The 13,122-nt window shown below is 42.0% G+C and overlaps 1 protein-coding gene across 2 annotated transcripts in view; it reads left to right on the forward strand.

Annotated features, from left to right (window-relative positions):
- The window catches only part of LOC119186239 (uncharacterized), a 32,492-nt gene that overhangs the window by 2,936 nt on the left and 16,434 nt on the right, over positions 1-13,122 (forward strand). For both annotated transcript variants that reach the window (XM_037434934.2, XM_075893052.1), the window contains exons 5-11: positions 1,184-1,366; positions 5,230-5,383; positions 6,473-6,602; positions 7,533-7,679; positions 9,234-9,297; positions 10,197-10,306; positions 12,578-12,724. In XM_037434934.2, coding sequence (XP_037290831.2) covers positions 1,184-1,366; positions 5,230-5,383; positions 6,473-6,602; positions 7,533-7,679; positions 9,234-9,297; positions 10,197-10,306; positions 12,578-12,724 — 935 coding nt within the window. The remainder of the gene's footprint in view (positions 1-1,183; positions 1,367-5,229; positions 5,384-6,472; positions 6,603-7,532; positions 7,680-9,233; positions 9,298-10,196; positions 10,307-12,577; positions 12,725-13,122) is intronic.

Consider the following 13,122-nt stretch of genomic DNA (forward strand, 5'->3'; position numbering starts at 1 on the left):
GCTTGTTGTGTATGTTTGTGAGCTGGCTCATTTTGCACATGCAGTGTAGTCTTGATTGCTGTTGAAGCTGTGGTAGAATCCCCACTTCGAGCTTGAAAGATCTTTGTTGCACCTTTTACACTAATGCAAACAGACAGTGTTGTTTGTTAAAGCTAAAGTAGAAGCTGTGCAATTTGAAGAAATGGTAGTGGCGCTGGCTGCTTTCTAGCCTGTAGCATCCAAGCATAGTGAAATGCGCACACAAGGTTTGTCATTAAGCAAAAGTTTTTCTTCTTGCATGTATGCCCTTCTGAACAGCCTGCTTTTGTATGTGTCGTGCATTCATTAGTGTGAGGGCTTCCAGAATGAATTAATGAATAAACTTTATTGAAAGTCTTGCAGTTTCCCTATCTTTCAATTTTTTTTTCACTTTGATGCATTGTTACTTATCTCATCCTTTTTTAGGGGGATTTGAGTTATGCGACACCACACGGTTTGTTACTGTAGTAACAGCATGATCATTGTGCTCAGTGGAACAGGCAGCAATGGTGTGCAAGCTTCCCCTATGTAGGGCCTTTCAGTTCATTGCTGGCACGTTGTAACATCAGTGAAGAGTGAAATGTGGCCATGTGACTCCGCGAAAATCGAATGGAGGGTAGGCATTTCTTTCTTGTATTCTGAAGGTTCTAGGCTGAATAATTTTGGACTGCGGGCCCCCAACACTTCTGTTCTTTATACATTACTAAGCATAAAGAACAAGTAAGTAAAGGAAAAAACAAGTAAAAATGCGGTAAGAATAGTTTTGGAGGGCACTTCTAAAGACAGGCAATTTCTAGAAATCTACAGTGAAATATTTAAGGTAACACACTCATCAGCACCATGCTACTGCACAATATTCTATTTTTTATAGCATATGATATGTAGACTTACACTATTCACTGTTAGATTAAGTATGATGCATTTTGTGTATGCTTTGTTTTCCTGCATTAAAAGAAGCTTGTTCATAGGTAATGTTGCTTTGTGCAATTTATTATTGTGTAACTCCTTGTTGAGCACGTCCCCATTTTGTTCTGTTCTATGAGGCGCCACTGTAAATGTGATCCTGTCAGTATCCACCGCTGTAGAGGGCAGTACAGTGGGAAGCACTGCACGTGCAGCCCACATTTATGCATTATTGTTTTCTGACTTGTTTCGTTTTTCATAGGAACAGTTCTAAGAATAAAAGGAATGAAGGTATTGGAGCATTCGAAGGAATACCTGTGCGCTACCTGTGGCTACTCCTTCACCATCAAGGCCGACTTAGTCATGTTCTGCATGCTGACCAAGCCTTCCACCTGTCCGAATCCAATTGGCTGTCCTGGCTCCAAGTTCATGCCTTCCACTAAGGGTATGAACAATATTTATTATCTAACCTGTTGAACTCGCCAACCTTGGTTACTTGCGTGGGAGCATTGCGGACGCTACACAAGCATTCATTGATGTATCATGATAACATTTATGACATTCTTGCACAGCTGACAGACTGGGTGAATACTGGAGCTGTTCCAACTCCAGTGTGGCTGCGTATATGGCGGCTAGACGGGGATATGCATAAACGTGAACCCATTTTAACGCAAGAACACACTCAGACGACCATTTTTGATTTTTATCATTGGGGGATGTATTGCAGAGATTGCAATAGCCCAGCATATTTGTATGGCACTTCACTTTCATTCCTGCACCCAGATCAGTCGACCCAGGACAAAAGTGGCGTTTTTCATACTGAAAAGATGAACTCCAGATGTGTTATACAGATGTTGCTTGCTCTAACTGATAAAAATATCTTTCTTAGAGATTTCTGTCAAGATTTTTTTCAGCACGCCGAGGTCACAACCTTTCGTTAAACTTCGTATAGTTGTTTCAAGTAGGAAGGCGTGTTTGATGGTGATATAATTGGCTCCTATCTTGTTGACGTGTGAGTGGAATTTCATGCATAAATAACCTGGTGTTCCTTCTAGTGAAGCTTCATTCATCGTCAGTACGTGTGTTATTTTTCGACGCTGTTTTTGTGCAGAGTTCATGCCTTGATTCCAGCGGTTCGAAGAACTACTTAGTCAGCTTTGTTATTGACAGTTTCAGAAATTGTTCAATCATTTCTGAACCTATGAACGGAAAAATAAATAATCACTAATGACTCATTAATATATGCTCATGAGAAATAAGATATGGCTGAGCAACTTTCCTTGTTGCTAAACATAGAATTCAGGCAGCCAGCGCGTTCTGGAACCACGGGAGTCGGGTGACACCCAATGTTAACTGCAGTGCATTTTTCACAACCCTTTCGTAAGCTGGAACATTGTCACGTTACAGTGCGACAACTCCCAGTATTAGTACTTTCCTTTCTGTTTTGCTGTTTCAAATTGAGATAGCGGATTGTGTGTCAACTATTTGTCTGCCGAATTTTCCAGTAGGCTCTACCATATTTGTTGTGATGTCCTAGCTGTATCGGGTGATCCTGTGTAGAATTGAGCTTTAATATTCCACTTAAACTAGAGAGACAAGTACTCATTTTTCGGCTTATTGCAGTTGCCATTTCCAAGTTTAGAGCACTGACAGTAGTAGGAACTATATCAATGCTCTTCGTGATGGCATATGGCTGCCAGGCAGGGTGCAGCTACCAACTACGTTGATAAATTTTGTTTTTTTGTTTATTCAGTTTTACATTGCTGAAATGGCCTGTAGAAGTGCTTCTATATAAGCATGCTGTAATGGGGAAAACCGGCACACGAGGAGATGGAGCATTAGTGACAGAACAACAGGATGAGCACTGTCTATTGCTCATGCTTGTGTTTTTTTCCTCGCTCTTCGTCTCCTCTCGTGCTGTTTTCGCTAATCACCAACGTGTAGTGAACTACTCCAATGAACCACACTTTTAAGGGGGCAGACTGGTCTTAGACATTTTTTTTTGTAATATTTCTTCAATGATCTTGATCAAACTGCACAGTAGTATACAGTTTTTTCTGCTGAATTCAAATATTTAATAAGTTTTCCTGTAACTCATCTTGCTCCTGGGATAACTTAAGTTCACCCCCTATTGTTTAATGTCGCCATAGAAAAAAAAGGGCTTAATTAGAAGTGACATTTAGAATATACCAGCATAGACTAATGACTATAGATTGAAAGTATGCAAGGGTTTTTTGTTTTTAGGCCTTTCTTGGTTATTTTACAGCTAAATAAACGATCTATTTTCAAAAGCAGTTGTAATTGTGTTACAATTTTGATGAGTAATTAATTAAAAAAGCTTGGGCTCTAAATTCTGCTCCCATACTTGCATTCTATACACATACAGGTTACCATTTCAAAAAGAATTATTGTTGTACCAGTCCTAGCTGCATAGATATTGAGGCCTTTAAATTGAACTGTCGTTAATTTACTTTTTTGAGAAAAATGGAAAAAATTGAAAACACACAGCTTCTTCAAAAAGCAACAATCATGGTGTGCATGTTTTGCAATCCTCATGAAGGTGCTCATAAATTCGTAGCAGAGCAAATTACAAAGAAGCCTTGAAGTCGGTTCCCCGTTTTTTTGCAGGTTATGCATGTTCTCAGCACCAAGAATCTGGACAGTTGGAATGATATTACAAAAAAATTCACCACTTCCTGGTGTGTGAAATTTGCAGAGAGATAGAAAAATACTTGCAGAAACCAAAGATGTTAATTTTTAAAAAAGTGAATTTTTTGTCACTTTTTGGTCCCAAGGACCAGTTAGTGTAATAAGCTTGTATAGCGTCAAAAAGCTTGGGGCAGAAAATTATGTGGTGGCATCTTTGGTTATGAGCAAAAGTTTGAGGTAGATGCAAATAAAGATGGAAGCTGGAGGGCTTTTGCACTTTGGCTTTCCTTGCGGCACAGTTTAGGTTCCCACCCAGAAGTGAAGGCAGGCTAGCGATTGGGAAGGTGAAAGTGTGTGCGTGTGTGTGTGTGTGTGTGCATGTGCATGTGGATATCACTATCGCACTCAATTTTTAAAGGCCAAAGGGTCCCCCATTTTTGCTAAATATGCTGGCCTTTTGGTGCACAAATGAATATTCATACAAGGCTAAATGGGGAGGCCATTCACTGTCATTGGTTTATACGTCTTCACTGTTCTTTATGAGGAAAGACCTAGAAGCGCACGGTTCACTAATCTGTATGTATGCTTTTGACACTGCTTTGCGTTCGTCCAGTTATTATATCAATTGAGGAACTATTCAAATGGAAGAGATTCTCCCAAGCGAATTGCAAATTTTGTGTCTAACTATACATGCACAACAGGCTTGGAGCTGAAAGATTCATGGTAAACACATAGATTTTATCGTCATTTCGCAGCATTCTCAGCAGCTCAAATCTTCTTTTAGTTGCTGCATTTTTTTTATGGCGTCCCCATTTCTCGCTATGGTTGGTATATGTTTGTGTGGTCTGCGTTGATGAAAAGCACCAACACAGTTCAGTGTTTGCAGTTACCATTGACATCAGTCTTACATGTGCACTGAATGCGATGATAATTTTTGTTGCCTGAGTCACGTGACATCGACGAAGACGGGAGACTGGAATAGTTGCTAAAACATGAAGACTTGTGGAGCGTCTTGAGAAAGAAAAATCAAAGGAAATAGACAGATAATGGGAAAATGCTGACACATGAGTCCTTTGTGTGGAACTGCAGAACACCCTGTGGAAGCATATGCCACCTTCACACATGATTTTCGTGCTGCTTCGTTAATTTATACATGCATTAAATATGCAACAATGTTAACATGCTGTGTAAAATGATATGAGTTACTGGCAGGGTAGGAACAGAGAACCTCCTGCACATAATTCTACATCTTGGCTCGCTCCAGTGAGCTTTGTTTGTCGAAGCATTTTTGCAGAATCACTGAAGGCACCACACCTGTATGCACTCTGTGCCTCCGCCTTATTGTCTGCTTCATGTGCCATTGCTGTTCCTGCTACCATTGGTGGTGGCTTTTGCTTGAGCACTGCTGTCACCCTACAAAAGGGCCAAGCGTCTACTGGCCTGTTGAGCCATCTTGTTATCTCTAACTTTATTTGTGTTTAGTTGAAGATTGCAGCAACCCCTCTAGGACAGTGTTGCTGCACTGCTGGGAAAAAACAGTCATTTCACTGATGAGATTTGCATAAGAAAGCTAGGACAACTGCTTGTTATGTTGAGCCTTTCATGTTGGGAACACATTTTTTGTGCAATCTTCATGTTGTTTTTGCTGTCCTCACACAGAAATGAACTTGTCAAAATGTAGCGACTATCAGGAAGTGCTGATTCAAGAGAAAGCCAACAATCTAGTTCTTCGCAATGTTCCTGGAAGCATGTGGGTTGTGCTTCAAGATGACTTGGTTGGATGCTGCAAGCCTGGACAGGAAGTGGTTGTGAGGTTAGTCCTTGCATTGCAAGCAGTTATGTCATGTGTTTTTTTTTAAGTGCCATGTTTGCACATTTGTGAAGGGAAAAAATAGCATAGTTATGAATGCAGCTATAGAGATGTAATTCAGATTTAGCTCTTAGTTGTTTGTGTGTCATTTTACATCTTTGGACATACAGAATGTCTTAAAATAGCTTGTTATAACCGGGTAAAGTTAAAGCTCTGAGGCTGTATTTTCTCCATACAACATGCAGATGCATGCATAAACACGTAAACATGCTAGGACTTTGAAAAATGCAGGTGCTAACATGATGAAAAATTAAGCTAAACTGAAGTGCTGCATATTGTCACGTGCTTGTCACATTGATGGAGGCAGCAGTTGGTGTGTTCAAGGCTCGAGGTTTTATTTGGGCAAACTTGTGCCCGATGAAAATACATTGTGCAAACTACTTATTCTGTGAACTGATAGTGGCATAAATAGTCATCGGCCGTTGAGCAACAAAATCTGTGGCGAGGTGCGTCGGCATTTATACATGCAGCATGGAACATTCAAGCCTTATCACTGGTGCTTGCATAAGCTGTAGAATAAACTTGGCTATGCGTGTCCTGCATATAATCTTGATCCTAACAGAATGATCTTGAACAACTTCAGAGCTTCTGAAATGTTGTGGCGTAGTCAGCGCCGAGCATTGCTAACACTCTTTGTGGCTGAAACCTGAATACATGAAAATGAAGTTCATAAATGCATGTGGAATTAACCTAATGTAAAAGGGAAACACTGACAATTTTTTAGTGCCCAATGATCTGATTTATATATTCAAAACACTATGTTCTCTTTGGTGCTTTGGTAAGCTGTGCCAAATTATGCAGCTGTAAGACATTTAGTTCCCTCGAATATGAATCCTAAAGCTTGGTAGCAAGTTCCTGAATCATGCCTTTGAACATGGGCCACCCTTTGTTCATGTTCCATACTTGAACTGTTTCTGAAAGTTGAAGTATGGAGCTCACATTTGTGCACTTTAAAAGACTAGATTTTGAATTCTCGATAAGTATTGTGAGTACATTTTCAAGGTTATAAACTGTGTGATTCTCTTTTGCCAGTGGTATTCTCTCTGCAAGACAGCACAAGTTCACTCGTGGACAGCGCCCTGATGTCGACTTTGTATTTCACGCACACAACGTCGAAGTTGCCGAGGAACAGTGTGCTTCTCAGGAAATCACTGCGGAAGTGGTAAGTACAGACCGATAAGGTTCTTGTAGTTTGATGGTTGAGTTGCTTTCTCTGCTATGTAGTGATACCTATCCCGAAGGAGTACGGCCACTAGCGTAGGTTCGGTCTTAGCGAGCCGCAGGCCACGCGTTAACCGTCGCCATGGCGAAAACACAGTACTGCTCAAGGTCGCAACACTTTATTGCCTGTGGCAACACGAAAAACACAATACAGAGCCCGTTACAAAGGCGCGGTGGGAAAGCAAATGGGCTTATCCACGCCACGTGCGAGAAGTACTATGCAGGGTGCCCCGAGCATGTCTCAGTGGTAAAAGTGATTCACAGAGACACCGGGACCAAGGTATGGTTGCTCGAGCGAGGGCAAAGGTGCTCGCATTGGCTTTGGAGAGATACGGGTCGGCGCAGTTTGAACATGCTCTAGGACACCGTACCGCTCGTCGGCGTAGCGTACGCAAAGAGGCAACAAAAAATGAGTGCTCGCCTCGGGCGTGAGGCGCCGACAGCGAAGTCTGACGAGCCCCAAACAGTGGGAGTCGACGGAGAGAAAAGGGAATGCGTGCTCACCCTCAGCAGTCCCGGAGAAATCTGGCTCACTCCCGACGCGCGTCCCGAGAGACCCCGCGCGCGGCGCCACAGTCGACATCCGCTACCGGGTGAGAGGAGTAAAGCGTCACTCCTCGCTTTCCCAGAGCGACAGACAGCAGAGGAGGAGAGTCATGTCGGGACATGAGAACGGCAGAAAAAGCGGCAAAGCCCGCGCAAAGGCGGTGGGCTAGCCTCAATTCCCACAGCTACAAGTGTTCATCTTGAATCTTCATGAATCCACAAGTTTGTTTGCTACAAAAGCTTTGCTGTACACGACAGTTGCGATCTAATTTTCGGGCTTGTCATAAGAAGGACAGCGTGTAACATCCTTGTTTGTTCTATGCAGAAGAAAGAGTTCAGAGAGTTCTGGGATGAGCATGGTGATCATCCACTGGTTGGAAGAGACCTCATCCTGGCGAGCGTATGTCCTCAGGTGTATGGCCTCTACCTCGTCAAGCTGGCTGTTGCACTTATTCTTGCTGGAGGTGTTCGGGTGGGTCACATTTTTCTTACAAGCCCATTTCTTTTTTGTCAGAATGTGATGATAACTACTACATATTTCTTTTCCCTTATCGGTTAATACACTTCTGCCTAAAACTGAGGGGAGGAGGATGGGTTGCCTATCATAGTGCTTGACCCTCTCTGGTGTCTTGCTAATTTTGTTGCTTTACACTATATACTGCAACCTAATGGAATACGAAGTAGAAGCTTTTGGCACTCTTTGTAGAAAGTAAATAAAAAAAATACAACTTTGTTTATTGGTTGTGTGCCTGCGGGTAGTTGAAGAACTGTTGTGAAGAGATGGCAGTAAAAAGTATTGCCATTTTTATTTCCAAGAGTTGCTCTGTTACTTAACATCTGGTGTAAAAAAACAGTGATTAGGCTGGTTATGTGCTAGAATACTCATTAAAGTGGCAGACACAATATCGTGTTAGCATCTGAGTGACTTGTACAGTCAGCCAAAACTTTATTGTGTGCGACGGCCATCTTTTTGTCTTTCAGCATCTTATTATAGAATGAAGTTTCAAAAAAATTGTTTCGTGGACATCTGCTTTGTGGACATACACTTGTCTTCACCTTTTTTAAAGCTTAATATAGTCGTAGGGCAAAGATACACAGAAAAAACTGCCACTCATGCACGATAGCTTAAGATTTGGCCGACTGTACCTTCTTTGAAACATGCACACATGCATTTATTTGCCCATGTTCTATGTGTGTGTGCTTTGCAAATGCTCATGAGCATGCCCTCACCAAGATCCTGCAATGCCAGTGCCACGACCGCTAGACCAAGTCGCTACCCTTCTTAGTCATGAGCACATAGTTTACAATGATCAGGACACAATATTTTATTTTGTACATGTAGTCCTTTGAAAATAGGGAGTGTTGTTATTTGTTGTGCACATACACAGATGCAAATGCAGGCACTCACACACAAAGAAAGGAAAACAAAAAAGCCCAGCAGCATGCATGCACAGATTTACTTGGTGTAAATGGGAACATCAACTGTCTGCAGTATAGAATGACATGTTGTACAGCATCTCTTGAGGTACAGCATGATAGCAGCATTGTTAGCTCTTGTTATGGGCTACGAGTGTCTAACACACTCACCTTTAGATCGTGGCTACTTGGGTGCTGATCTCGCCACCTCATGGGAAGTTTTTCTTTTGCCAAAATTTTTTCTTTCTTTATATCTTTCTTTTTCTCTCTCTGTACTCATTCTCTCCTCTGAGGCTCTGACCCATCACTATTATTAAAGGCCACGCCGAAGAAATCTGTGCATGTGTTCAATAGTGATGCAAGAGAGGAAGAAGAGGACAAAAAGAGCTTGTGCTGTGATCCGGGATGATGATAGTTTCCGTTCACCGGGCATAGCAAAAAGCTTTAAGAGCTCTGCTCTTAACAGACATTGAATGGAAGCTATTTGTGCCTTCATTTTATAGTCTGACAGATGCTTCAATTTATTGTACACATATTCACTTTCATGCATGAAAATTCTAACTTTCTGAAATAATGGCTCAAGTAACATATTTTTACACTGTAATTACAGCATTGTGATACAAGTGGAACTCGAATTCGTGGTGAATCTCATTTGCTCCTTGTTGGGGATCCAGGCAAGTCGTTTCAATAATACTGTATTAATGACCATTAAGAAATATAAACCTAGCATTGCTCCAGCATATCCTCAAGGGGCCCACATTTTGTCAATGTTGCGAATGATATTTTACATTAATCAGAGTATTGGTGCCAATATGAAATTCAGTGAAAGCTCCAGGAAGCTTACAATTTTGCTTGAAAAAGTGCATGTCTTTTCGTGCAGTACCTATGTACCAATGTGCCTTATGCCTTATGTGCCTTATGTTTACAATGATGATATATGAGGCACAGTTATTTGTTTACATGTCTAATCATTTCTCTATAGTAGTAGTAGTAGTATTAGTAGTAACAGTAGTAGTATTAGTGTTGTGTATGTGCTATTTTATTCCTTTTAATTTATTGCCAGATTTCCAGGTGCTTTATACATTGCGTTGGCACTATTGATGTTTTTGTTGTTTAAAATCTTGGGGCATGTTAAAGAGACTATATCTTGCATTCCTAACTATAAGTAGCAGTTGTTTGTTCATGTTCTGCTATGTTCTCCAGATCATATAACGCCGTTGTATGAAAGTTTCAGTTTGCCAACATTTTTTGCATTTGCATGCTTCAGTGTTTTTTACACCCATAAATATTGTGTGGTTACGGTGGAATCATCTGTAGTACATATGCAGGAGAGCGTTAGCTCGGAATGTTTGTTATTCTTCACTAACAGGATGTGTGATGCACTTTAATGGGATATCTTGTTATGTAAAGCACTGCGAAGAATTCGAAATGTGGTATGCCGGCTACCTTGCTTTCCCAACTTATACGAACAGACATAATCGAACATGGTAGTTCTCTGAATATACTTATTTGTCAAAGCTTAATGACACACCTCTATCTTTTCTTATAAAAGCATCTCTGTCTACATAAACAGGTACAGCCAAGTCTCAGTTTCTGAAATATGCAGCCAAAATGAGTGCTCGTTCGGTCTTGACAACGGGCATTGGAAGCACCAGCGCTGGTCTTACTGCAGCTGCAATCAAGGTGAGTCGGCAAAAATGTGTATTAGTTGTTCTTCCACATTTGGTGAAACAACTAGTACACATAGTACAGATAGCACGTAGTACATAGTACAGCACATAGTACAGATAGCACTAGCACACAGTGCTGGATATGACTGGGGGAAGATGCTAAGCTGACCGTGACAGTAAACTGGTCAAATCCTAGCACCAGGTATCATATCAGCCATCATTTTCTGTGCTGCAAGAAGCCAGTAACAATTGCTTTGAAAGTTTGTTTATCACGGATGTAAAATGCTTTTTGCGGGTGCATGTCTGAAGCACCAGATTGAATGTTATTGGGGCACACTGCATGGAAATAGAATAATACTAGAAGCTTTGTTGAGAAACGAGAAGATAGAACTGAGAAATGGATAAATTGAGATTAAAAAATGCTGGACATTGTAAAAGAAAGTAGTATTTTCTTCAAGTGTTTGGTGTTTCTACCACAACAGGGCCCATAAAGGTCCTTGAAAACCCTTGAGTGCTCCTTGCATCTGCTTTAGGAGTCAATGCAGGGCTCACATGATCAATTTGCCATGTGCAGTGCACGTCACTGTTCACCGTGGTCATGTGACCAACTGTGTTTGCAAAAAATCCAACCTAATGCTGCCTCTCTGTGTTCTCTGAAACTAAAACTGTGACTAGGGATTATAAAAACGTCTATATAGAATTAACTGTTGCAAGCTCAATCCAACAAAGTTTCTAGCCATAATAAGTAAATCATTTGCTACTTACTGCAGCAGAAAAGAAAAAAAAATTTACTGCTATCCTTCCCCGCCAACCAGAATGTCCAACGGAGCTGTATTGAACACCACATATCTAAAGAGCAGTAGTGACAATCGCTTTGTGGTCTAAGTAATGAATTTTCATTGCTTCCATGACCAATTTGGTCTTCATGTTGAGTATTGTATTCACACTGTTCTTTAGGTGTCTTTAATTCCTTCAGTCTAACCACGGCGTCCTGCATTTGAATGAGTTGCTAGACAAATACCCTTTTACGAATGAAAGTGGGAAACATGCAGGGAGAAGACAGGGCTCATGTGACCTAACTTTAATGGGAATGCGTGGGAGGGTGTTCCCGTTCATCACAGGCACCTTGATATCCATGATACAATTTTCATGTTTGTTTTGTGGTTTGCTTTATTGAAATGAATACTGAGCTCAATGCTGTATAACTGATTGCAAAGAAAGACACGCCGTTTGCCTTGAATTGTTAAATGGCCCCTAGTCCACAGAGAGGTTGAAATTCGGTTCTGCTGATAGATATGTGCATGAGTTTACAGGAAATGTGTTCTTTGACTTGTCTGCCCACTTCTGCAAATGCCCTTTCTCAGTGTTTAAGAAGAAAATGCAAGGAACGCGTGCATTCTTTAGCAAAAGAGCACGCAAGCGTCTGTTGGTAGTTTAGGGCACCTGTGGGAATTAAGGCTAGCCCGCTGCCATTGCGCGGGCTTTGCCGCCTATTTCTGTCGTTCTCATGTCCTGACATGACTCTCCCCTCTTCCGCAGTCTGTCGCGCTGGGGGAGTGGGGAGTGAACATTAACCCCTGTTACCCATAGCGGATTTCGACTGTGGCGCCGTGCGCGGAGTCTCTCAGGACATCTTGTGCGCGCGCGTCGGGAGTGAGTCAGATCTCTCCAGGACAACCTAGGGGGAGCACGAATTTCTTTTCTGGTCGTCGGCTCCTATTGTTTGGGGCTTGTTGGACTTCACCAACGGCGCCTTGCGCCCGCGGCGAACGCTCACCTTTTGTTGCCTCTTTCGAATGCTAGGCCGAAGAGCGGTGCAGTGTCTTCGCGCGAGGTTGTACTACACCAACCTGTATCTCTCGAAGCCAACACGAGCGGAGTTTTAGCCTTGCTTGAGCGACTGGGCCCTGTTGTCTCGGTGTCACCGTAAAAGCGGCACCCTGTGTAGTACTTCTCGCTCGTGGCGTGGATAAGCCCATTTGCTTTCCCGCCGCCCCTTTTGCAACGGGCTCTGTACTGCGTTTTTGGTGTTGCTGCAGGTAATGAAGTGTTGCGACCTTGAGCAGTACTGTGTTCTCGCCATGGCGACGGTTAACGCGTGCCCTGCAGCTCGCTTAAATCGGACCCACACTAGTGGCCGTACTCCTTCGGGATAAATTTACACTACACACCTCAAACTGGCATTTTGTGTTTAAGCCACGGAATTCTCTGACCAGCGAAAAGTATACAAGTACACTGTAAAAGATGTAAAGAGTTTGTGTCAGCACTCTATTTAACCATACAGGATGGTGGAGAATGGCAGCTGGAGGCTGGTGCTTTGGTGCTAGCAGATGGAGGCATCTGTTGCATCGATGAGTTCAACAGCATTCGAGAACATGACCGTGGCAGCATCCACGAGGCTATGGAACAGCAGACAATTAGTGTCGCAAAGGTGTGCTAACCTTTTTTTCTTTGTTGCACGCGATATCACTCGGGCTTGTAATGAAGTTCAGACATTGATTGAGTAACAGACATTTTCGACCCCTTGACGGTCAACATTTTTGGTCACGCATGACCGTACCGGTTACAGTTTATTTATTGTAGATTTAATTTATCAGAGTGGCCTATTTTGACAAAAAGTCATAATAAATATATTACAGATAAAATTATAAATAATGTGCTGTATGCTTTCTTTGGCTTAATTGCTGGTTGGTTTAATTGGTTGTGCCTAACAAAGAAGTGAACCCCTCAGACACTTTCCCTTGTTTTATATTTTAATAGTGAGCGCTTCATCCTAGGAGACTTGATGCCTTAGGTAGCATGCGAAGGTTTATCGGTTTGCTGCCATCG

This window comes from Rhipicephalus microplus, chromosome 1 (genome assembly GCF_043290135.1).
Source record: "Rhipicephalus microplus isolate Deutch F79 chromosome 1, USDA_Rmic, whole genome shotgun sequence".
In the NCBI taxonomy this organism is placed as follows: Eukaryota; Metazoa; Arthropoda; class Arachnida; order Ixodida; family Ixodidae; genus Rhipicephalus; species Rhipicephalus microplus.